General features: G+C 37.6%; 1 protein-coding gene across 1 annotated transcript in view; it reads right to left on the bottom strand.

Annotated features, from left to right (window-relative positions):
* Positions 1-27,496, bottom strand: part of LOC140164881 (uncharacterized) — a 43,439-nt gene that overhangs the window by 15,421 nt on the left and 522 nt on the right. Inside the window, 12 exon segments of the mRNA XM_072188260.1 lie at positions 407-468; positions 1,639-1,872; positions 4,632-4,742; positions 5,511-5,589; positions 5,754-5,860; positions 6,618-6,725; positions 8,509-8,583; positions 9,083-9,185; positions 9,966-10,114; positions 10,894-11,965; positions 11,968-14,178; positions 14,181-14,481. Coding sequence (XP_072044361.1) covers positions 407-468; positions 1,639-1,872; positions 4,632-4,742; positions 5,511-5,589; positions 5,754-5,860; positions 6,618-6,725; positions 8,509-8,583; positions 9,083-9,185; positions 9,966-10,114; positions 10,894-11,965; positions 11,968-14,178; positions 14,181-14,481 — 4,612 coding nt within the window.

The raw sequence follows: 27,496 nt of genomic DNA, 5'->3' as shown, positions 1-27,496 counted from the left end.
AATAAATAAATAAATAAATGAATATATATGCGACCCATCACATCAAAACCGACCACTTTGCAACAGAAATGAAAATGGAGATTTAAACACTAAGATAAGCTGCTGTTTTTTAGCTTTAAAATGACACCTTACTTGTTGAAAGCAGATACAGAAAAATATTTTATGAGGCAAAACAAGCTCAACTTTCTTTTTATTTTCTTTATATTTTCTCACCTTCTTTCATCGTAATCTGCAATGAAGCCAGCCGACAAGTGGTCGGTTTTGATGTGATATGTGATGGGTCACATATTTAAAATAAAAAATGAAACTCTAATAAGGTTGAGAACCTCTGGCCCTGCTACCCTCCTACCAAGTACTGCAGTCTTGGGTGTAATTGGTAAGATCTCATTTATAGTCAGCTACTTACCCAATGTTGGTAAACAGCTTCCCATGTGCATTGAGAAAACTTAGTACAAATTTCTTATTCACCTAAAAATGAAACAAGAGAATAAGTATGACAAGTTAATACAAAAATATTGACTTCATGCATGAAACAAAAAATGTACAGCCCAACATTAAAGTCAGAAATAAACCCTTTTTCAGAGACAATATTGATTTATGGGTATTCCTGATGCAGTTCATTGGCACTCTTGGCGTGCTATACAAATTCTTGGCACAAATCTCACATGCTGAAATGCATTACACTTAGTTAGACTATCAATACTTGGTTGGTGAGGTCTGGAGTAAAATCAATTATATTTGATGTTGAATGTCTGGTAGAAAAATATTTTTGAATTTTTATTTATGTCAACAAACATTTGTTAGAAGTTAAACATGAATGGAAATAAATTGGAAATAAGATTGAATTGAATAACGAATACTTGTTGCATCAAATATTCAAATTTGAATAAAACGCAGGCTTACTACCTCTTTCAAAATAATATCGGTGGCATAGAAGGTATAAATTCATTGCAAATGATAAGGATGCAATGCTGGAAGCAATTAAGTTTTGTCATAAGATCAATATCATATTTTGTTATTTGTGAATTCAACACCTAAAAAAAAAATTCGAAAATATTGACTGTACTTTAGCTTGATCACATCAAATATATGATACTATAGGGTCCAACCAGTCCTATTAGTAAGCAATAATGAAATCAAGACATAGGAGACAATGAGGATGAGCAAAAAAAAAACCAATCAAAAACAAAATGGACATAAAAGAAAGTAATTATAGATGAGTTGACCTCAATGTTTATTAACAAAGGCAAGGGACTGGTATACCGATTGCTTGAGTGAACCCCATGCAACCACTACACTGTTCAATAGCCTCATTGTGATGTGGCGGGAGTTTTAAAAACACAAGCCCTGAACAAAATATGATGCGTGCGCATACTGCCAGGCAAAAACAATGGAATACCAGAGACTTACAGATCTCAACATTAAGGTTAGGTACTGAGTAGGTTATTATATCCACATTATTATGAATTCTATTAACAAAAAGGCAATATTTTCTCTTTAAATCGCAGTAAAAACATTTTAATATTGGGTTTGGCTGTGCCTCGCCTATTATTTACGTTTTTACTGCCTCGGACACATTATTTGGGTGTAAAGTATAATGCATTACCCTTTATTTCTTAAATCATGTCAATGACCTACCTCAACAGGTGACATCTTCCTCAATTTAGCCTCCTCACTTTCCTCTTCATTCTCTTCCTTGACCTCACCCTCAGCATTTGACCTCACACCATCATGTGACACCCATACTTCTTGTCGCCATTGGTCCTCATCACTATGACGCAGGAATCTCTTGGCCCTCTCACGCCGTGCCTTGGCTTTGGCTTGCTCCTTCTCACGTCTGATGCGTAGTTCCTCTTGTTCTTTATTGTGGGACTGGAAGAAATGCACATTTAGTACATAGTGAATATATATACATTATATATATATAAATGTACATTTGTAAATATATATTGTAACCAATACAACCACTTTGTATTTAGTGGTTTTATTTTGAAATTTAAAACTTCGACGGAGCCTAAATTAGACAATCTTGTTGTTGTTGAAAGGGATTCAAACATGTTTTCTGACGCGCCGGACGCAAGTTCCTAAACGGTGAAACATGATTGAATCCCATTCAACAACAAAAACAAGCTATACATACCGTATTTCCTTGAATAAACGCCCCGGGGGCGTTGCCTTTTTTCAAACAGAGGGCATTTATTAGAGGTCATTTTTAGAACAATAATTCCCATTAAAAATCGGTAAGCTTAAAACTCACGCTAAAATGACGAACTACAAACTAGAAACACTGACTTCTGGTTCACTTCCGGGTTTCCGACCAGATTTTCGCCGACTATCGAAGCCATGTGTGCAACTTGGTAAACTTACTACACAAGATAGCATGGAAATATCGGCATTTTTAAACATCTTGGTTGAAAAAAGTGGTGGGGGCGTTTATTTGTGGGGGGCGACTATTCAAGGAAATACGGTATCTTATTCATATGATTATATCATAAGGAATGTCAGTTATAGTCATTGCCAATCAATATGACAAGAAGATTGATGATTTCTATGTTGATATCAACAATAAAACTACAGAATGATACGGAATGTTCAGCCGCTTCCTCCAAAATGACGAATTCAACGTGTTAACGTGCATACGCATAAAGAGGGTTCAGCCATGACAAAGTTTATGCACTCAAGCGTAACAAGTATATGCGTGCTTCCATTAACTCTTATACACTACTCTAATGTGGATTCATCACCAATTTACAACGGTTGGCTCCTGTACATAGGTATAGAAAGAGCTCCTGTACATAGGTATATTTAAATCGGGTGATAAAACTAATGTTAGTAACTATAGACCTATCTCTGTATTACCAATTGTATCAAAGATCATTGAAAGAGCTGTCCATGATCAATTATATGAATATATGAGTAATGTAGGACTGTTATCAAATGCTCAATCAGGATTTCGTCCGAATCATTCCACAACAACAACCCTTCTAGATGTGCAAGATTACATTTTAAAGAATATGGATACAGGTTATGCTACAGGCGTTTTATTTATAGACTTAAAGAAAGCATTTGATACTGTAAATCATGATATTCTGATTAGGAAACTTAAACAATATGGGGTATATGGGGATGAATTATTATGGTTTAAATCATACTTAAACAACAGAGAACAAACTGTTAATGTTATCTCAACTCTTTCTGACTTTAGGCCAATTGATATTGGTATTCCTCAGGGCTCAATTTTAGGTCCTTTACTGTTTATCATTTTTGTTAACTGTTTACCTAATGCTGTGTCTGAATGTAAAACTGTAATGTATGCTGATGATACCTCTTTAATGTGTAAAGCTAAAAATGAATCTGATCTTAAAATTCAAATGGAGTCATGTCTAAGTAGGGTAGCTGAATGGTTCAAAGTAAACAAACTCACTTTAAATGTTGAAAAGACTAAGTTTATGATCTTTGGTACAAACAAAATGCTTGAAAAGTTCAACAATGTACATTTATTATATAACAACAATGATATTGAAAGAGTAGATGAGTTTAAATATCTAGGTGTAAAATTTGATAGCAAGATGTCTTGGTCAGCTCACGTTGATAATGTTAGTAAAACTATTTCCAAAAGAACTGGTATAATAAAACGTATAAAATATTTCCTTCCATACAAAACCACTGTAATGTTATCCAATGCTCTTGTTATTCCCCACTTTGATTATGGCAGCATGGTCTGGTCAAATTTTAGTGTAGAGTACCATAATAGGCTTCAGGTACTTCATAATAATTTAGCTAGAATAATTCTCTCAGCAGATATAAGGACACCAACTAATGATTTAATGAATACTTTGCAGTGGGTTAAACTTGATCAAAGATGGCATAATACTCTATTAATGACTGTTTTCAAATGTTTAAAGAATGAATATCCATCATACTTATCTTCTCAATTTGATTTTGTTCATGATAACCATAATCATATAACTAGAAATCATACTTCTAATACATTGATTGTTCCAAAATTTAGATCAAATTCAGGTCAACGTACTTTTTCACGTCAGGGCAGCCTATGCATGGAATTCTTTGCCACCGACAGTAAGAGCGCAGATGGAAAATATGACTTTAGGCCAATTTCAGTCAAAAATTAAAGAAATTTAGGCCTGTCTTTATCTACATTTTGTTCATTTGCTTGCTTATTTTTTGTATAAATATATTTATTGTATTTCTGTATTTTGAATCATGGTATTTATAATTTTCTTGTATTTGATGATACCATTATACTTATTTGTAATACTAGTATATTATGTATGCTATTTTTGTAAATATTGTGTATCGTAATATATTTTGTTGCTATAACATGTATACAATGAGGGCCTGCTTGAAAAGCAGTGCTTGTCACTGAAGCAGTATTACCCTCAATAAAGAAAGAATAAATAATAAATAATAATAATAATAATAGGAAGAGTTGTTGAAATTTGCCCTCCCACTGATTTGGGAGTCACATTCCAAGGTGATGTGTGTGGCCGTTCTGACACTACACTACACTACACTGCACTACACTACACTACACTACACTACACTACACTACACTACACTACACTACACTACACTACACTACGCTACACTACACTACTACTTTGACCAACCTTTTTCCTAACTTCTTCAAAGAGCGACATGAGGCTTTCTCTGGCCGTAAGGAACTGGTTGCTAGCAGCTAAACTGCGCATGTAGTAGTACACTGCATCAAGCTTACGGCGCTGGGGATTAAGAAAATGTAAAACATTATTTCTTGGGTCTTTGTTAAGATATATTGAAATGCACTGAACTGTTGATATTCTATGTTTACCTCGTAAAATAAAGTCGGCATTAAAAAACTAATACGCATCTGATGATTCTGTCAATCAAACTCAAGCACAGCCTGTGATTGGTTAGTATTGCGTAACTAATTGGTACCTTTCCAATGTTAACCAATCAAAGGCTATGAGGATGCGATCTGGTTTCTTTATTTCTGGCTTTTAACATAATCCCTTTCAAAATCCTGTTTAGTTTTAAATTATAATGAGAACATCAGTGAGGATAACAATAGCGGTTCAGCTTAGAATTGTGGGCATGATCGCCAATTAGTAACAGTTTTTACATTCCCTAACATTCTTTAAAGTGCTATATTCCTATGTTTTTTGCACTGTGATTGTCATGCTAAAGCAGTTGGGCATTAACTTTGTTTATGCCCAGTTCTCAACCAATCATGTACACTATTAGATAATGTGTATATATGAATAACAATTTTAAAACATATCTATAGTTTGCATTTTAAAAGGGATTTGGTAAAAAGAGTTCAGCTACACATGTTTTATGCTCCCTTGTGTAGTGTCGAGGTCAAAACTCTATACCAACTCTGATAATTTTAAATATTGCTTGTTGAAGTTCCGTAATCTAGAAGAAGAAGATTATATCCTTTGAGCTGATTAAAATATTTGAATACAGTTACAGCTCATGTTGCCAAAACTTGTTCTTTGAGTACTCACAGTATAAAGAGCCAATATTGCCAGTTGATTGTAGGGCCTACCATTTCTAGGTACCAGCTGTTGAGCCTTCAAATACCAACTGAAAATGAAAAACAAATATTTTAGTCACAACAGAAATATAATGTTACTCCAAAATTATGCATTTGAATACAAAATGTGAGCAACAAACATCTTGCAGTGTCAAACAACATTCCAAGTCTAATTCTGGTGGCAATTACAAATGTATTATTGCAGTATACATACCTTCTAGCTTTTCCATAGTTGCTGGTGTCATTGGCTAATTCCTTGTAGCGTGCTATGTCCCCTAATGCAATCATACAACGCTGGGCACTCAGCAAGGCTAACTTTACCTACAAAGAATAAACATAATAAAAGTGCACATATTACATGTGCAAACTCTGCCATATGATTTTGTAATACCTGCCACTTGAAAATGAACTACCTGAACTATTTGGGATTAAACAGATAGGCTACCTATTAGCTAATAAGTTCTTTTCAGCCTCATCAAAAAACAAAGTGGGGAGACACACTGAAGGTGGGTCTGAAGGAAGCATGACCTAGCCAATAGCCATGTTTGAATATTGTGACAAATAAAACTGACACACAAGTGGAATGGTATGGGTTCTATAGAGGATATACCAAGGCTTAATATAAGGGTGTAATCTCTGCCAGTTGTGCATGATTTTTTGAGGGAGGGGAAAATGCCAAACTTTCATTTTGATATATTATTGGCCTTAATTCAAGTGAACGGCAAGACCTATAGAAACATAAATGTGATTCTTGGCTTCCTTGACTTATTACCTACAAGATCAATGTATTCATATTTACAAGTAGACTACAGTTAGTTAAATGGTTAAAACTGAAAAAATATCGCTCCTTCCATGGGCATTTAATAGTGTCATCATTTCACTAGTTCAATGGTGGAATTTAAGAAATACGCCTAAAAGCGCAGGTACCACAAAGCTATTCAAGAAGCAAATGGTCACATCTCGAAGGATAAACATATGATCAGTGTACTAATTACTGAATTGAATAATAGCTCTCACAAGTGAATTTAAAGTGCAAAAACAGAGACAGACATTCCCTCGCTCTCTTCATGCTACTTACACTTCTCCTCTTTTCATCCCTAAGTGGGTCCATTCCTGAGTAGTGCTCTAAATCAAACTTGTACCCACTCTCAAGTTTACTCAGGATACCTTTGTAGAACTCTGTACCCTGGAATATAAATACATATTACCATTAATGTTTCATTACTAGTGATGTGATCAAGCAGAAATACTCTATACATCTGCAAAATTGCTTGCAAGATATGGCCAAAATGTGTTCAACTTATTTCATAGTTCGGGGCTTTAGATTTCAAATAGAGCCACACATTCAAATATCTGTAACCAGAAAAAAAATTTTACCTGGCAAATATACAGGCGTCCCCTTTATCAAAAATCGAGGAGAGCGTGGCGCAATGGTTAGGGTACTTGCCTTTGGTGCATGAGGTCCCGGGTTCAATTCCCGGCGGTGGTGATTTGCTGGGATATTGACTTGGAAAAAAAGTCTGAAATTAATTGGCAATTTCTGTAGATTAAATTCAGACTTCCGTTCTCCCCATGGTTCATTTAGAATTGGGTAAATGAATCATGAAAGTACTCCGTCCTTCAGGGGACGTTAAGCCGTCGGTCCCGTGTGCAGAGAGCCATACCTGTACATGTATTTCGCAGCCAGTTTCGAAAAGAGTAGGGTGTTAACCCCTGACTGTTCCCAATCCATCCCGGTGTTCAAATGGACCCCAATGGAAATAAGCTTCAATAGAGGCTTTCTTGGGTTATCCAGGGTTGTCAAAATCCGAACAAATCAAATTCAGGTAACCTCATTTGAAATTCATACTCCCTGTGTGATAGATTTAAAGGTCAGTCAGATATTCCATGGGGTGTGTACAAGACAAATGTACAAGACAAATTTACATATTTGCAAGGTTCTATAGAATACTGTGAATATTAAATGGGTTAACCAATTTTGGGCACATTTTGGCAGTGTTATAGTGACTTAGGTTGACTCGGTATCAAGTTGCAATCAACTCGAGTCACGCCCGAAAATGACCAGAAATGGCTTAACCTGACTTGACTCAGAGTCTACCCTAATTACTTGACTCAAGTATTTGTTTGACTGAACACCCAAATAATTCACTCATCGGATGATGCACAAGGAAATATAAAATGGACTCTTATGCCTAAAGTTTCGGGGTTTCTCTACCGGATGTTGATTTGTACCGCAATTCCTTATTGCATAACAAAGGAGATGGGTTAACCTCTGAAATGTATCTATTGTTATGCAATATGCCTATTATCTTGTGGGAAGGAATTTCGGTGCAAATTGACATCTGGTAGAGAAACCCTGACAGGGCGTATTGCCATATGCTTAGGCCAAAAAAAATAACTGTTTGTTTGTCCTCCACAGCTTTGAAAGAGGACGTGCTGGGCGGCTGATTTTTTTTTTTTTTTAAATTTTTTTTTCGGATTTGGCATATTCCTGGACCTAGCTGGAGCTAAATGCTACAATCATTCATGGTGACTTAAAAAAACAAACATTTTGTTTCTTTAATATGCAGTTAAAGTTATAATTTGTGTTCATGTTATAGTCTTTTAATGATTTCAAATCCAATGTATTTTGAAGTCACTAAAAATAATAGACTATGACATGAACACAAGTTATAACTTTGTATATTGAAGACACAAAATGTTTTTTAGGGCGTTACAACAATGAAAGATCTTAGTATTTAGCTCTAGCTAGGTCCAGAGATACTCAAAATAAAAAAAAAAATTGAATTTTACTTATTTTTATAAAAAAAAAAAAAATAGAAAAAAAAATAAAATATTGGTCAGGCCTTAATCTGAGGAGCGGTCGGTGGAGGACAAACAAACAAAATTTTTTTGGCCTTATGCATATATACAGTAGTATCCATTTTTGGAACTTTGCTACAAAATATTTGTTTACTCAAGATACTTACATGATCTAGTAGGTTCATCAGGTATTCTTTGTATACACCTATGGGATCTTGTTGTTTTCTTAGAGTTTCTATTAACTGTAAAGAAGTAAACACAAAATAACATCTTGTAAATTTGTACTGACAGTTTTGAGAGTAAAATAGATTCCATTTCCATATGAAAGCCCATCAACTGAATATCAGAGTTCAGCCTGAATGTGCTTTGATATAATATAAGGATCCTTTTGTCTATAGGGGATTAAATACATGTACATAGGCTTCAGCTAGCTGTAGCTTCCCCAGCCTACAATCAAGGAAAAGAATATTAGGCACACAATGACAAGTGACAATATTGTTAACTCTTCATTGCTATTCTGCAAGTTCAATGTGTCTAACTATTGTAACTATGTTTGACGAGAAGTCCTCTATACTCCCAAAGGATATTTTAGTAATAATCTAAATGCAATGGTTAAGTTTTTGGACCTCAATTTGGCGATAGCATGATGATAAAATCAGGTAAATGAGCTTACATTCACGGGCCTAGTACATGTGTTTCTTCATAAGTTTATCAATACTGGACACACATAAGACACTTTACCTGATAGTAGGCACTCTTCCACAATAGTTGTTCTACGTTATACTTATTGCAGGCATCTAAATCAAGCAATAATAGTTTCTCACAGACCTTTTCCAGATCGTGCCTGAAAAAAATAAGAGATGACACATTATTCACCAAATTTTCACTGCTGACAATTAAACAGTTCACCTCAAGGGTACAGTGTATATATTTTTATTTTGTTTAAGTGCAGCACCACCAAATGAGCAACAATTAAATACAGGATGTCCATTTGGTGTGTCTACTTCATGAAAGATTGCAAATAATATGCTCTGTAAATGGTAACCATGAAAGTAAATAGTAATCCGCAGCATCACCTGCCAGGTACATAGGTTAACAAATTTGACAGTCTCACTCCCTCAATAATAAGCGTGTGAGAGTGCGTTCAAGCAAATTGTATGCAAACTCTAGAATTTTGATGATTTTAAGGATGTTCTGGAATGGCATATCACTTTGTTGATCGATTCTCCGTTCTTTACCCCAGGGGGTACTTAGTACAAATGACCATACAGGGACATGCCGCAAATATGGGTAGCATTCTCTGTCTTTTGGTATATCAATGACCCCTTTTTCTAAGCCAATTTTGGTATATGAATGGGTCCTTTTTTCAAAATTTTTCAACTTTCTCGAAAAATAGCCCAATTTTGCCCAATTCTCAGCGGCACACCCCTACCAAAATCAAACTTGAGTACCCTTCCGGGTCTTTACCCACCTATACATTTTAAACCTCAAACCTGTACCTCTTCTGCATTATTTCTGTCAATTCTGTACTCTTCTCTTGTCCCAATTTGACATTGACATTGAATTATAATTTACTGAACCATTTAAGAGGAATTCAGAAATACAAATTACAAGTAGTACTCACTGTATACTTATGGCTCTATCAATACAATCATTGCCTGTGAGACCTCTGGACAGCAGATTAGTTAGCTCTATATCCATAGAAGAAGCCTCCCGTAACATCCTCATTGCCGACTGCTGGTGCACTGATTGAGCACCTGGCCCCTGAATCTCCTGAAATCAAAATTCAATCAGGTTTAGATTACCAATACTTTCATATACCGTAAAGACTCGCCCCAAATGGCACACATGGATTACGATGTCAAGGTAAATTTCATACAGACAAATCCAAACAAGAATTAAGGGACCGTGCCCTCACTTGCTGGTGGGATAAAAGGGCCTAAAACTCCAGTTTGTCAAAGCAGCCCATATTCACCATTAAGCGAATTGTAAAATATGGTGAAAATAAAGGTTAAAAATATGCTGCATAATGCAATCCTGCATGCATCCTCAGGCCCGTAACCAGGATTTATTAGGGGGGCTGATTGTGAAAAAGCGGCCTAGGAGGTTGATTTTGAAAAAGTGGACTTTTTTTTCAAAATGTGGACCTTTTGTTGACCAAAAAGGCATAATTTAAACCTTTATTTTTTTTGCCTGCTAAAATTGCAAATGGAACTTTTGAGTCAAAAAGGTGACTTTTTGGCCTTTGCCGATTTGGGGGAGGGGCTGCACCCTAACATGACCTACTATCTGGGTTATTGCTCTATTACAAAGCTTCACTGCACTTTTTATACCTGTTACAAATGCTCTTTAACTATTCATTGGTTTGCCTCAAGTTCAATAGTGACATAGATACGCATTTGCTGGTCGCAGTGTCGAATCATGTGCGTAAATTTAATCACACTCACTCATACAAGAGCGGTTTGTCGTAACGCTTACAGTGCAATCGCGAGAAAGCATTGATGTCACTATCACACATGAGGTGAACCAAATAATACATGTACAAGCCTTACCTGTGGTGACAACTGGTAAGGATCCGATGCTGGAGCCGTCGCAGCTGACAAAGGAGGAAATTGGTTGTAGCTTGGTCCTGTGTAAGCACCAGGTGGTGGTGTAATGGGCATGCCATGACTAGCTTTCTCAACCTGTTCAGCCCATGAGGTAGTAGGAGCAGGTTGTTGAGAGGATGGATAATACCCTGGAGGATAGTAGCCTTGAGGTACTGGTGGTGGATAGCCTGGATAATATGGTCCAGAGTACCCTGCTGGGTAATAAGAAGGGTAAGAGTTCCTTGGATCTGGACTTGCTCTATTCACATGGGCTTGCTGTTCCTCTTCTGGATCATAAAACTGCAACTCTTCTTTGTCAGCATGTTTATCAGGCAAAGCTGGCTTCTTTTGCGGTTTACTTGGATCCCACAGTCGACTTCTGTCCACTCCACGCGGTCTACTCTCTGGTTTATGTCTGCTATCTGATGGAGAGTGACTTTGTGCTTGTGGGTAATGCTTATCATAGTAGGGAGAGTAGGAACTGTGGTCACTGGGAATGTCTGTTCTTTGTGGAATTGTTCTGGGTTCACTTCCAGACTGTATACCTGATGGAAGGCGCGGTAAACCACCACCTCTCGGGTGATGTTCAGTACTGTCCTCTTCAGATTTGTATTCTTTTTGGTTCCTTCTGATCTCCTTTTCTCCATGACCACGTTTTGATCTTGCATCCCTACGTCTTGATCGCACATCTCTTTCCAAGTCTGAATTGTCATCATCAGAACCATGTTTTCTGTCAACAACATCTTCACTGAATTTTACATGTGGGTGATGTTTGGGTTTTCTTGACTCGCTCCTTGACTGATCTTTATTTCTTACAGAGGTAGCTGCTTGGTCTTGATAACTCTCATCCTCTTCATAACGTCGTCTTGGATGTCTACTTGACTTTTTGTACGACCTCTCCTTATCCGACTCTACACTTGACACAGAATCGCGCAATGAACTAGCATCTCCATGAACTTTCTTCATATGCAACTTATCAAGCTGAGAACTAACATCTTTGACATCATCATGTGGATCTATTTCTGGTGCTACAGCACCCTCTCATGACGTGCTTCACTACCCGAAGAACTCCCGCTGTTAAAACGCTGACGAGATCTGTGATTGGAGTAGCGTTTACTTTCTCTTCCCGATTCTTGTTTCTGTTTCACATCCCGCAAGTGGTCACTTTTGACGTCACTTTTGACAGTAATCATAAGATCCTTCTTATTAAGACTAACTGCAACTTTTCTGGATGTTGGTTCATCATCTTCTACATGTACATCCCCTTCATCATGCTCCTGTACACCTTCTTCATCCTCTCTCTTCTGACTTTTACCATGTCTGTCGTCTCTGACACTGTTTGCTTTCTCCGACTGTTTTCCTGCTCTCCTTGGATTGACATATAATGCTCTCTCAGGACGCTTACCGGGAGTAAATGTTTCTCTTGTATCGTGTCGCTTTGATGTAGTCTTCCTTTCTGCAACTTTTCCTACTGGTTGGCTTCTTTCAGAGACACCTCTATCCCCTCTTTGCATCTTCTCGCTACTTAATGTTTTACTATCTTTTACAGGCAAACTTCTTTCCTCAATCTCTATTACATTATCACCCTTTTGTCCCTTCCTTTCACCTCCCCCCCTTCGTCCTCCTTCTCCTCTATATCTCCCTCCACCTGCAATTCCTTGCTTTTCATCTCTAGATGTTTTATGATGATCTGCCAGCTGGTTTCTTCCATCATTTCTCCCTCCTTGCCGATGGGCATCATCATTCCTCCCTCCTTGCCGATGGGCATCATCATTCCTCCCTCCTTGCCGATGGGCATCATCATTCCTCCCTCCTTGCCGATGGCCACGATCATTCCTCCCTCCTTGCTGATGGGCATCATCATTCCTCCCTCCTTGCCCATGGGCAGCTACTTGAGCATGTTGGACAGGTGGCATATCTTTGCCAGATATATCCTCCTCTTCCTTTCTGTGATCCTTATTATCTTGTGACATGTGACCATCCACTGGAAGGATAGCATCGCTTTCCTTGACTACTCCATGATAAAACTTTGGCTCTGCTGGTGGTTCTTCATTCATTAACTCTTTCACCCAATCCCATTCTGCTGCATTCTCATCCGGCCCAGGCATGTTTGGACTCGCTATCACTTCTTTCTGTTGGTGCACCTGTCCACTTGATTTGCTTCCCGAATCCCGATTTGCTTCCCGAACATGAGCCTTCATTCCCGAATCAGCTTTGGAAACCTCTTGTGACTTGTCTCCTTCTTCTCCCTGTCTTCTTCCTGATTGCGTCTGTTTTCTTTGTGGTTTCGGAGAATACTCTGGACTTAATTCCGTCAAATTATCATCACCTCTAAGAGGTGCTTTGCCTTTGGAGATACTGATACTCTTTTCATCGACTACTGTCTTTTCATGCGTTTCTTGTGGTTCTTTTGTGCCACTGACAACACTCTGATTTCCCTTCCACGTTTTGATGAGTTCAACAGTTGTTGGGCTGATTTGTGGTGGTTCAGTAACATCACCTCCTATCTTAATCTTCAGTTGTTCTTTATCTTTCCTTGACATATTACCATGCATCTTACTCTTGATATCTGTTTGTCTTGCCTCTGCAGCAGTTTCTTTTGCCGTTCTTCTTGACTCAGCAGATGGTTTTGCTACACTTTCCTTCTCCAAATCGTCATTGTGTTTCTGTCTCTTCTCTCCTGGTCTCTGCTGAGCTGGCCTGCCTCTGGCACTCCTATTAGCACCTGATACCACATCTACACCATGTTTAGGGTCAGGTGGCTTTGAATCAGCTTGTGTGCTTTGTTTACTGGTATTATCAGACACATTCGATCTTTCCACAACTAGTGACATTAGTGCAGGTAGTTTTGCTGATTGTTGTCCAGGGGATGTTTCTGTGCTGGTTGTTGCATCAAATGATGGTTTCACTGACTTTGGAGGCGATGTTTCTGTACTGGATGATTGTCTTACTGATTTTGGAGGTGAAACCTCTGTGCTAGAAGATTTTACCAATTTTTGGGGTAATCTTTCTGTACCAGATGTACTTGAAGGTTTTACTGACTTTGGGGGTGATGTTTCTGTACCAGACGAACTTGACGGTTTGACCGCCTTTGGGGGTAATCTTTCTGTCCCAGACGAACTTGATGGTTTAGCCGCCTTTGGGGGTAATCTTTCTGTACCAGACGAACTTGATAGTTTGACCGACTTTGGGGGTAATCTTCCTGTACCCGACGTACTTGACGGTTTGACCGACTTTGGGGGTGATGTTTCTATACCAGCTCTAGATGTACTTGAAGCTTTGACTGACTTCGGGGTGAAATTTCTGTACCAGATGGCGCTTTGACTGGCTTTGGTGGTATTTCTGTACCGAATGTACTTAAAGATTTGACTGATTTGGGAGGCGATATTTCTGTTCCAGATGAACTTTCTTCTGAGTGGTCTGAAGACGGTGTAGTCCGTCTGCTGAGTCTTGACATGCCAGGTCTGTAGATCGCCATGTCCGGTCGCTTCCTCTCTTTTCGTTGTCCAGAAGACATCTGGTCTGCTGTTTTTCTTCTGTCTGCCCCATCATCTGTAATTAAATTATTACACAAAAATAATGATAATGTACAAAAGCTTTTGTCATAATGAATTCAAAACTCTTGATTAGTCTAACCATTTTGCAGTCTTTAAAATTGATATCATTTTGCATATTTGACATTGTCACCTCTGGCAACACTATCTCGCCACTGGTCAGTGACCAATTGCCGACAGATCATCAGACGGCCTGAAGATGCACCTAGGATAAGGTGCGATATTGTAGCCTCTCAAAAATGTGAGTCCAGTTGATCAGTTTCATAATTCCAATTTGTTCTTTAAAATGTAAGCTGGAATTTAAAAATCGCAATGTTTACAAAGAAGAGCCCTCTGATGATGAGCTTCCTATAGCCTACAGCAAGCCCGGCTTATACATTTTGCATAGATCTGGACCATGGACCAAATCTAGGTAAACAAACAAACAAACAAACAAACAAACAATTTTTTTTTTACGAACCTGGGCTCCAGCCCTACCCTGCAATTTGGCGGATATACATGTAGAGTAGAAGGGTCAAAACCACTAAAAATGAGCAATTCGGCGAAAATCCTGTCGCAACCATTCAACTTAATATATTGTACCAATGTGGATCGTAATATAAAGAAATGATCATGGAATATCTTTAACACATAACAGGCTATACTATCTGAAAATTTGATCATTCAAATCGTATTATTTTGGAAGTAGCGATGTTTCGAAGTTGGCTGAGCGGTCAAACCCCTATGTCGCAAATCACGAACTTCACATATTTGTGTAATGTGCTTAAAAGGAACGCAATGAATATGCCTTGAAATAGTATTAAAATGTAATTTATAGTGTATTCCTACAAAGAAAAAAAGGAAACAACCATCCCTAAATTGTAAAAGATGATTTATTTACAATTGAAATATGTCGCAGTGTAACCTACGTTACATTGACATGTTATCTAAACCTTATTATCAATTTAGGTATCATGTTTTGCCTTTATAATGTCAAATTAATAGCGTGGAAATTAAATTTATGACTGAAAACATAATGTGGGTATCCGTTTTAGAGAAAAGTAAGACAAAGTACCATAATCTATGACCGTATGGTTAAGGAAAGTAACCTACGTTACCATTTATCTGAAAATCAAACGGTAGAATATACACCTGGTAGGTAGTACACATTAGCACGTGATACCCTGATAAAAGTGAAATAATTTTGTTGCACTGCTATCATTAACAGAACATGTGGAAATTTTAGAAGTTTAAATGAAACATCCGTTACTGAAACATACGTTACCAGTATTTGTACGACCATGATCAAATATAAGAAAATCACATCAGACCCCACCTGCATGTCATATTTAGTTCGTCTAGCCCCCTACATACGGCTAGCAATGTATAACATTTTTATTTTTTTGAGTTCTATGAGTATGTAAACGATTTGTAACATACGTTACCATTCTTAACAGTGACACAATACAATATGAGGAACCATTACAGAAATTATTTGGTGGTATAATGTCAAACACATTAAACAAGATACTTTTTGATCCAATACTTGCATAAGATTCTCTAAAGTACCAGATAATAGTCTAAATTATGTAAGATGGATATAGATTACTTATTCCACATCTCCTGTATTCAAATTCACACTCACTCCAGGATGCCAATGGTAAGGGTGAAATAAGTCTTTTGGGTTGAAAGAAGCAAGTTCAAACATCCATTTCAAATAGTGAAAACCGATCATTAGTAATGCGCTTCCCTCCCTGACAAAAACACTGCTGAATTTAACGAACCAATTGTAACGTATGTTACAGCAGCAAATTTCGCTAGTTTACTTGTAAATGTCATATAGGATACCAATGGTAAGGGTGAAATAAGTCTTTTGGGTTGAAAGAAGCACTGTTCAAACATCCATTTCAAATAGTGAAAACCGATCATTAGTAATGCGCTTCCCTCACTGACAAAAACACTGCTGAGTCTTACAAAACATAGTAATGTATATACGTTACAGCAGTAAATTTCGCTAGGTTACTTGTAAGTGCCATAAATAAAAAAGTTCACAATATTACGCGCTCATATTTGTCTGGGTCAGAATTCGAAGTGTTATCTCTGATTTTATATGTGTAAACATGACTAGAATAACATTTTATTTTTCTGATTTTTGGAAGTCCGAATTGCTCGTTTTTAGTGGTTTTGACCCAGAAGTTCACTAGGTAGGCCCTACTCTTGTGTGAAGAAGTTAACTACTTCACTATGATAAAACAATGCTTCTCAAAAACCTAAAAAGCACATAAAGCTGCAGGACCAGATGGCTACCAGCAAGAAACTGCTGCTGAATAAAATAGGAATCAGAGGCAAAAGCCCCAGGCGTAGCCAAAAGGGGGGCTGGTGCCCCTGGTCCCAACAGTCCATTGTGTACATCGTCATAACCAGTCGGTACATTTCGCCACATGCCAGTAAAAATATTATCCGATTTATGGTCTGGAGTGTAATAAAAATTTACCTCATAGCTCATTAAAAACTCTGAATATTCACAAATTTATTTTAAAATTCTCACTGTCTGCCATTTTTTATTAAAATGGACCAAATTCTTGACTAATTCAGTAAAATTGTGCAATTTTGGCATCTGAGTGTTGGGCTCAAGTGCTAAAATTGCAGCTGAGTGGTGGGTTCCAAAACTGTCCACCACCCAGTGCTCAAAGATTGACTTTCATCAAAAATATTCAGCCAACATTTAATGCATCAATTAAAAAACAAAACAGCATGTAGTCTCATGATACACCCATCAAATGTGTGTCATCGGCCCTCAGACACACGCATACAGGCATAGAGTTCTGCACTAGCATGTTTTGTTGACAGAACTAATACAACTCATAATACAAAGGATATCAGTTGGCAATCTTAATGGTATGCAATCAAGTTTACAACACTGTCAGTCTTACAATGAGCAGAAAGTCACTTAGTAACGCCATTCAAGTACCAATATTGATTACCTCAAGTGGCCTGCTGCAATGACCAGAAATGACCTGTGTGATTTTCATGTTATTTTGTAATAAGAAAACCATGTTTTCCTTGATTTTGGTATGATATTGAGCAAATAGAATTTAATGCCTTGTCAATTTGGAGTTATTAAGGGGGTACTACACCCCTGGCCAATTTTGTGCCTATTTTTACATTTTTCTCAAAAATTATAGCACATTGGTGACAAGTAAGATATGTATATTATAGGGGCAAGGACTACAAGTACTTAACTAAAAACTCAGCAACTCAAGGCAAGTAGTTATTGATTTATTGATCAAATATAGGTTTTTCCTCATTTTGGACTGTGCTGTGCTGAAATAAAATTTCCAGTGTAATATTTGTAGTCCTTGCCCCTATAATATACATATCTTACTTGTCACCAATGTGCTATAATTTTAAAGAAAAATGCAAAAGTAGGCACAAAAATTGGCCAGGGGTGTAGTACCCTTAAGGGCAACTAAAACTAAAATTAGGTAAGTTTTATCTTTATGGAATCTGTATTGCCTGAATACAAATTTTCAGGGTGTGGGATATTTACTTTTGAAATTACGCCACCTTAAAAATCAAAGTAGACCTCGCGACCCGTTATTTTCGCGTGCCCCCCCTAAATTTAAAATTGCTGTAGCGCGGAAACGAAAGGGAGTTACGACCTCAATTTTCAGGTTTTTCATTTCTCAATAATATCTACCAGTACACAAAATAAGAAAAAAATCCATGAGTATGGGTTAACTTTCATGTTGAGTTGGCATGGAATGACTCTATCATAATACTAATCATGGTGTGTCCGTCCGTCCGTCCCTCTGTCCGCTGGCTATTGCGTTCGCGCGAGTTCGCGTGCTTTCATGCGGTGTGCTATCGCTGAGTATCAATGGGCGCGAGTACAGTGCGCGCATCGGAAAGCATTACAGTGTGACTAACAGCTGCATCTCATCGGACCAATAGGCCTATTTCTCCCGATTGATTTCATTACTTTAGTAACGGCCTATATAGCAGGACAGGGCTTGGAAGAAGCGAATGATGGGCTTCCAGATTATGGGTAGGCCTACCTACATGTAACTACCGAAGTAGGCCTAAGCATCACAGCTACAAAACAAAGAGAGTTGTTGTGTCAAGTTTGGTCTTGATCATTGAGATACGCATTTCATAGTAGTTTAAAAGGTCAGGGCAGGTATATGGGTAACGGGTGTTGGGTAATTAGAAATAGGCCTATCACGAGAACAGCTCGACCCGAGAACCGCGAAATCTAGTTTAATATACTATCGGATCGTTGAAACAAAAAAAACCTCATCACGAATTCACTCACCTTGCGATCCTACACCACCAGTTGAATTAAACTCAAAACTTCCTGAAAAAAGCAGTGTTATTCCTCAAAACAACATGTAACTTCATTAACATAAAATTGAAATCCTAGTATGACGGGTCCATTATCGAAAATTTTGTTTGATAATCAGCAAAAGTAATTTTCTCACATTATCTAGCAAGCAGAGCGCACATGGCAAAATGGCGGGTCTAATGTTGGTTTCATACTTTCATGCCGCTTGCCGCTGATCGGCATGACGCATGAGCAGTGCAACTACAATGTAAACGGACATAAACTAGGCTTACGATTGGCTGTTACGTCATATCGCTTGCCGCAACGGCAAGCAGCATGCAAGTATGACGACAGGGGCATAAGAACTCCATCACGCATGCGTATAAAATTAGTCTCAGACCAGACCTTATGTGGCTATCACATGTTTGTTAGGATCGACGAGCATCAGACCGACACAATCTGGCTGTGTAGGAGACTATCATAAAATACTAGTACGAGGAACCCATACCGTACTTCTCTGCTAGTACGGTATGGGAGGATCTGTATGCAGAAAGCTAACACAACGTAATTTCAATTAAAGCAATTATTACGAAAACATACAAGGCACCAGAAGCTTAAATATCTGCATGTTTGTCATAATATTAATTACACGGGTTGTTGTACTTCTTACCTAAATGTTCATGTTTGAAATTGTAATTAATACTCCATTATGAATCCAGAAAAAAATAAGTTTTCCAGAGCACACAATTCCAATGCAACTTCAACTTTTAGTGCCGTAAATATGAAATATCACATGATCAGGTGTCACGTGGTACATTCAGCTCTGTGGCAAAGCGATGACGTCACTATGTTTTTGCTCGAGAACTCTAGCCAAGAATTTGCTCACCGATAGCTTCACATTCTAGGCGAGAGACCTTTGCATTCAAAATCTAGTCAGATTCGCTGAAGCATGACACCGTGTAAAGCAACAGAAGGTCAGAAGTAAACACAGCCGATCACGACAGGCGATTGCATCAAAAATGTTGCTAAAATTACACTTCAGCAAAATTTTAGACTGTCCAAAATACGCAAGTCTTGCTCAAAAGATACAGTTGACTCATCGAAATAACTTTCATTCAAATTTCAACATTAACAGAATAAATAACCTCCGGTGTAAAAAATTGCTGTTGTCCGACCGAAAAACCATAGTAAAGTACTCTAGCATCGATTGCGTATCTATCGTGTGCAAATTCGAAGCTAGAGTTCTCGACTATGTTTAGGCTGTTTTATGACTTTGATTTTTAGTGCCGTAAGCTTGCACGTACCGAATTTTTTAGATGCGTTTTTCATCTTTTTTGGTGATTGTACATACAATGCAGCATATGGTTCTTTTCTTAAGGAACGCAGGATTAGTTTGATGAACAATTTAGAGTGAGTATATGTGCAACTTACTGACAATTGACGCACTAAAACTGAGATGCCTCTTCTGTGCAAACTTAAAATAGGGCAGCATCAATAACGAAAATGTCATACCGATAAATGACACGTCTGTTTTGCCCAGTTTTTTTAAGTTTGCCTTGCGAACTAATAAAATACATCGTAACGTCCACGGCCACGTTGGATTGAACCATTTGGAGTACGGAAGAAATATTAATTAACAGGACTGAAGCAATGTGGCCATTTCTATGTTTGTACCTGGCAAGTACCGGGCATTTTTCGACACAGAGACTTCTACAAATTCGTCCAAGGTAAGCAAAGGGTTGGCGATCGCATTTTTAAAATTATTATGACTAATTTTGTGTTTCGGAGTTGACATGGTTGAGGTCCACTAAACTAAAGTACATTTAGGCCATTTCGGGGGCTGTATTTTGTATACATGTCACGCATTTGTCACGTTTTGAACAGAGTAAAAAACGACCATTATTTCACAGTAACAAGATAGACGTCCGCCCCACTCGTCATAACAACAGCCTAGCATATCTCAGACCAAGAGCAAAGAAAAACTGCTACAGAGACTTGTACTTCCCAAGAACAATTCAAGAGTGGAATGTACTGCCTGAACATATAGTTAACATACATGGATCGAATCCATGGGTTCCTACAGTCACCCATGGAAAACAGTGTACTGAATAGCTGTACACCATGTCCATATTGGCCAAGGGATGGTTTGTTTACATGGCAATAATTCCTTCAGAATAGGCAATACAGATTTCAAACATATAAAACTTACCTTATATCAGTTTTAGTTGCCCCTAATAACTCCAAATTGACATGACAATTAATTCTATTTGCACAATTTCATACCAAAATCAAGGAAAACATGGTTTTGTTATTGCAAAATAACATATGAAAATGAGAAAGGTTATATCTGGTCATGGTCATTTGCAGTAGGCCACTTCAGGTAATCAATATTGGTCCTTGAATTGCGTACCTGAGTGACTTTTTGCTCATTGTAAAAGTGATAGTGTTGTAAACTTGATTGCATAACATTAAGATTGCCAACTGACATCCTTTGTATTTGAGTTGTCTGATGATGGTATTAGAACTGTCATGGATGTAAACATTACACAAAATGTCAACAAAACATGCTACTGCAGAACTCTATGCCTGTATGTGTGTGTCTGAGGGCCGATCTGAGGGCTGATGACACACATTCGATGGGTGTATAGTTAAGGAAACCAGACAACTCGCCCCAAATACAACTGGCCCCAACGCTGGACAACTGGCCCCGCGGACAACTCGCCCCAACGGACAACTCGCCCCATAGTAGTAACACACTGGCCCCACATACAAACTTCAGATAAGTGTACGTAGAGAATATCTTCTCTAGCATACGTAAGAAGGTTTTATCACTCGGCTAGGGATAGAACAATGGTATATCAACAACTACATGAACATCGTTAGTGGCAAAATGTTGTGATAATTATTGCTTGAAATTTCGGTCAATATTTGACAACTTATACTTTGGCACGAACGGCAAGTCGCACATCGGCATTCAGTAACATCACTATCAGTAGAATACACACACTCATCAACTCGAATAGTAATTAATAAGTAGTCAATAGAAAACAACATACCAATTAATATTCTTGGGTATGGCAAGTCCAAAAGGTGCAAAATTAAGCAAAATTGACACCAGAATTTCGATCATCCGTGCGATCACCGTACAGCGAAACCTGTCGAATTCCACTACCATGACACTGGCCAAACTTCGATCGCGACGTTCTTTGCATGTTGTAATTATTTTCGTTTTATAGCGCATAACATTGAATGGAGGACGTAGAGGAGGGCCAAGGAGTTCTACCCGATAATATAATTATGTAATGCCGAGATATACCGTAAAGAATCCACCGTAAAATAGCCTACTCAAAGTATAAATATGGCAAAACAAAACATTATATAAAAAAATAATAAAACAACAAAAACAAACAACGCTTGCGAGTTTTGTGTATTTTTTTACCGACTCAGTTTGAGATGTTCAAAACTTGCAGTCCTATAAGCTCCTATAAACATATTAAATCAGAGAAGATCTTCTTTGACATAACGAAACTATTGAAAGGACTGAAAAATATTTGGCAAATTTTTCAAAGATAAACGAGCACAACTAGCAAAACAAACGCCAGCAGCAGCTTTGAGATATTTTATGGGTTCCGTGCTGTGCATTGACTTCGCCCCCCTTTTTGCACCGCGTGTTAGCGGCGGATTATTGCTGCCACTTACACAAAAACGCCGGGTGTGTTATGTGTTCAATCAATGGTACTGTGACTAAGCACGCGGACCTCGGCGAAAGTGCCAGAACACACCGACGGCGTACCTTGCTTGACAAGTCCCCGGGCCCGCGGCCGCGTGCTTTACACACTGATGTAGGCCACGATCGATTGCTTGACAAGTTCCCGGGTCAAGTAGTTTGCTCTCAATTTGATTAAGACCCGAGAATCTACGGGCCGTGTTTTTGTTTGCGACTGAGGCGTGTCGGAGACAGTGTCTTGAAGAAGAAAAAATGCAATGATTTTGTTTGCAAAACTGGTTTTAAAGCCTAGTATTAATACGATTTCGGTCTAAATTAATTTTGTTTGCCAAATATTATTATAGTAACAACTGTCAGGAAAGTTTTCTGGTCATTCTAGACTGTGGTGTTCTATAATATAAACAAAGATATAAAATTATCAATTATAGGGCCTATATCTTTAATTTAAATATTATTATTATTTTAATTATATAATTTAATATTTTCTATATATCAGATACATTTTTTTAAATGTACATATGAGTACATAATGTATTTTTATGATTTTGATAATTGTGATTGACAGTTAGGCCTATCATGATTCATTTTGTTTTTACAACTTGATCATGATTGATTTAAACACCACGGCAACTTAACTCCCAAGGGGACATGCGTCGCTGGCTATCTCTATATAAATGAGCTATGACCAGCTACCCGAGGCCATAGGTCCCTAACCTTCCCATTTTTAAATCTTGGTACTTTTGTAGGTACAAGGTAGCCCTTTTTCCTCTAACCTGTTTAACATATTTTATAGCGTGCATGTCAAGTCATTTTCATCTTATGGTTGATGACGTTTTTCAGAGAAAATAACTTTTCTCCCACAAGCTCCCACACCCGCAGGCCGCACAGACCTTCCTCGCATGCACTGTTAGTTCTACCATATTGGATATTCTTAAACACGTTTAAGAAAACCAACAACAACACACACACACAAAGATTAAATGTTTCCTATTTTCTCTACAAGTGTCAAACTTCAAACGGGGTTTTCTACGATTTGTGATGATAATGGTCTTCCGTATAGGCTACATTTGCTCTTAGTTTTTCCCAAGTTTCTTACGTGAAACTTACTCTAAATGAATACTCAGGGATTTTTATTTCAAGGGTGACGCACCCTTCTCGTTCTCCTTGTGAGCCATCGGTTTACACCTTGACGTCCTGCCATCCCCCTCTCTCCCACCTATTTTATCTGGGTATTGGATAAATGTAGATAGTGAACACCTAGTAGACGGTGAACAGGAAAAATATGAGTTATATGCGGGGTTATTATGAAGTTTAAAATGAAATCATAGGCCTATGGCTTCCAAATCTGGGGATTTGATATACCAAGATAGGGAAGATCTATAGTTATATGACGTTTAAAATGAAATCATGCATATAAAGGTGAACAACCTAAATCTTCCAAATCTGGGTGTTTGATTATAGGGAAGGCATATACATGATATAACTTGCGCGCGAGAACAGGGAAAAATAACGTTTCAAATTATATCAAAACCTACCAATAAACACATTATTGCACATTAATTGGATTCTTTTTACCCATGGTAGTCCCATTTTCTTAAAAACATAATGAATTTGGCCGAGTCCAATGTAAGCTTGGACATGTTTAAACATTAAATATCGCCACTTTTTACATTTTTTTAAAAAAAAAAAATAAAGAAGAAAAGCTTGTTCTGAGAGAATAAATAAATTGAATATCTTTCGTGTGAAATGGGAAGGTGTAAGAAACGTAAAAACAAAGTATAAATACAATTATTATTGTCTTTTTCGTGTACCCACGGATAAACAAAGTTTTAACAGATTTAAAAATATGCCACAATATATTGTATTAGGGCCTACTATATACTATATTATGTTGTAAGAGAATTAAATGAGAAAGAGTTTCCATTTGAATTATAGCGGAAAGAAAAACACAATTCGGATTTATACGCAGCAAAAGTAACATTTTCCGTTTCCGCGCTCAATTCTTCGAGTAGGCTATGTGTGTTCAATAATGTGTGGGTGGGGCGTGGGTGTTTCTTTCTGTTTTCGTGATTGCTGTAAAACTACAATGATGATGTACTTAGCTGGCACCTAAGTACCCAAGAAAACAAGACAGTCCGACAGATTTCAGCATAGAAATTATCGTCAATTTGGAAGCCTATGGTGTCTTGCAGTGCAGCAGCAAGCGCTTGAACGTATATAGGCCTAGTCCTATAGACATTATTATATCATCATGCATGGTACTGTATAAGCTTGTATACTTTTAATGTAGGAATGGGATTTTGACGCAGTAGGCATTATAAACCTTTAACAACTACATCTCTCCATATCCTCGCCCCTACCGACCTACACACCCATAAAACGCACACCTAGTACCTTCATGAGCAGTATTGAACACACATAGGCCTACTCGAAGAATTGAGCGCGGAAATGGAAAATGTTACTTTTGCGCCCGGCTTTTGCGCGCATAACTGAATTTGTTTTCTTTTCTTTTCCTGCAGTGCAGTAGAGACATTATTATATCATCATGCATGGTACTGTATACTTTTAATGTGGGAATGAGATTTTAATGTAGGAATGGGATTTTGACGCAGTAGGCATACTAAACCGCTAACATGGAATCAAAGAGTGTACAGGAGTACAGGACTATCTCTTACTGCAGCCTATCGTCTTGCACAATACCGAAATAGCTGGAATGATCATCAAAAGTCATGACTCATAGGACGACGACGACGTAATTCTACAGTCTCATTGACTTCTGTTTTGTTTATTTGTTCTCTCTGCATCCACTCCGGACACACACCCTTCCCCACACCCTATAGGCCTACATATCACACACCCTCATGACTCACGCATACTCAACAGAAGAATTGAGCGAGGAAATGGAAAATTTTACTTTTGCGCACATAAATCCGAATTTGTGTTTTCTTTCTCCAATAATTCAAATGGAAAATCTCAGTTTTATTATTATTAGGTTTCTTTCTTTCATTTACCATGTTGATGATTATACATTTCTGCATGTTGTACATGCATTATTTCTTTCAAACCTAGCTATATATTATATTAATCATACTTATTTATTAAAAAGGGTGCAATCTGACTATATTCTGATTTGTAAAGAATTGACAGTTATTTGATCATGTCGATAGATTATGCTAAATGCAGCAGTGCGCTTCAATTCGCCGGTGTTCCTTTGTTAAAAGGGAATTCCTAGTTGGAGACAGTCAAAGAGCTTTAAAATCTCCGATAAATTAATTCATTGTTGAATAATAGCATTTTCATCAACCCAACATAACATTATGTAGGCCTATATTTGATAATGACTATTACCAGTAACACCAGGAGGGGGCCTTTACATACGATATGCTTAATAAATAAAATTTAAATAATAAATAAACTCGGCTTCCAAATCTAGGTATATCAAACACCCAGATTTGGAAGTGGTTCTTTGTTACCAAAAATAAATAGATGTTTGAATTGGTGAATTGGCGATCTGATACATAAAAAATAAAAAATTATATAATTAAAACAATTAAAGATATATAATTAATTTAGATTTATATCTGTGATTATTATAGAACACCACAGTTTAAAATGACCAGAAATCTTTCCTGACAGTTGTTACTATAATAATATTGGGCAAAGAATAGCCAAATTAAAATTAGACCGAAATCGTTAATCGCTAGGCTTTAACCAGTTTTGCAAACAAAATCATTTCATTTTTCTTCTTCAAGTTCAAGGCACTGCCTCCCGATACGCCTCCGTCGCAAACACAAAACGCGACTCGTAATTCTCGGGGTCTTAATCAAATTGAGAGCAGACTACTTGACCCGGGTACTTGTCAAGCAATCGATTGTAGCCTACGTCAGTGTGTAAAGCACGCGGCCGCGGGCCCGGGGACTTGTCAAGCAAGCTACGCCGTCGGTGTGTTCTGGCACTTCGCCGAGTTCAGCGTGCTTAATCACGGTACCATTGATTGAACATGATCACACCCGGCGTTTTCGTGTAAGTGACAGCAAATAATCCGCCGCTAACACGCGGTGCAAAAAAAACAACAAAAAAACAGGGGGGGGGTGAAAGTCAGTGCATAGACGGAACCCACAAAATATCTCAAATCTGCTGCTGGTGTTTGTTTTGCTCATTTGTCTTTGAAAAATTTGCCAAATATTTTTTCAGTCCTTTTAATAGTTTCATTTTGTCAAAGAAGATCTCTGATTTAATAATGTTTATAGGACTGCAAGTTTTAAACATCTCAAAGTGTGATCTCCAACTTATTTTGAGGCTTTTTTTTATACCTAACTGAGTCGGTAAAATAAAAATGCACAAAACTCGCAAGCGTTTTGTTGTTGTTGTTTATTATTATTATTATTATTTTTATAATGTTTTGTTTTGCCATATTATATACTTTGAGTAGGCCATTTTATGGTGGATTCTTTACGGTGTATCTCGGCAAGGCATAATTATAATTATAACATGCAAAGAACGACGCGATCGACGGCAGTTTGACCAGTGTTATGGTAGTGGAATTCGACAGGTTTCGCTGTATACGGTGATCGTCCGGGTGATCGAAATCCTGGCGTCAATTCTGCTCAATTTTACAACTTTTAGACTTGACATACCCAAGAATATTAATTGGTATGCTGTTTCTATTTATACTTAAGTATTATGAAACAATTAATTTCTACTGAGTGCGTGTATTCTACTGATGTTTCTGAATACCGATTGACATTTATTTATGTGCGAATTTCCGTTCGTGCGCTTTAGTGTACTAATAAGTTGTCACATTTGACCAACATTTTCAGCAATAATCATCACAAAATATTGCCAATTGACGTTCATATAGTTGTTGATATACCATTGTTCTATCCTTGTAGCAGTGTGATAAAACCTTCTTACGTATGCTAGGGAAGATATTCTCTGCGTACTTATCATTGGGGTGAGTTGTACGTGGGGCCAGTTTGTATA

The sequence above is a fragment of the Amphiura filiformis genome, chromosome 11 (genome assembly GCF_039555335.1).
Source record: "Amphiura filiformis chromosome 11, Afil_fr2py, whole genome shotgun sequence".
Taxonomy (NCBI): Eukaryota; Metazoa; Echinodermata; class Ophiuroidea; order Amphilepidida; family Amphiuridae; genus Amphiura; species Amphiura filiformis.
Note: the sequence above shows the minus strand (reverse complement) of the source record. Positions and strands in the feature narration are given on the sequence as shown.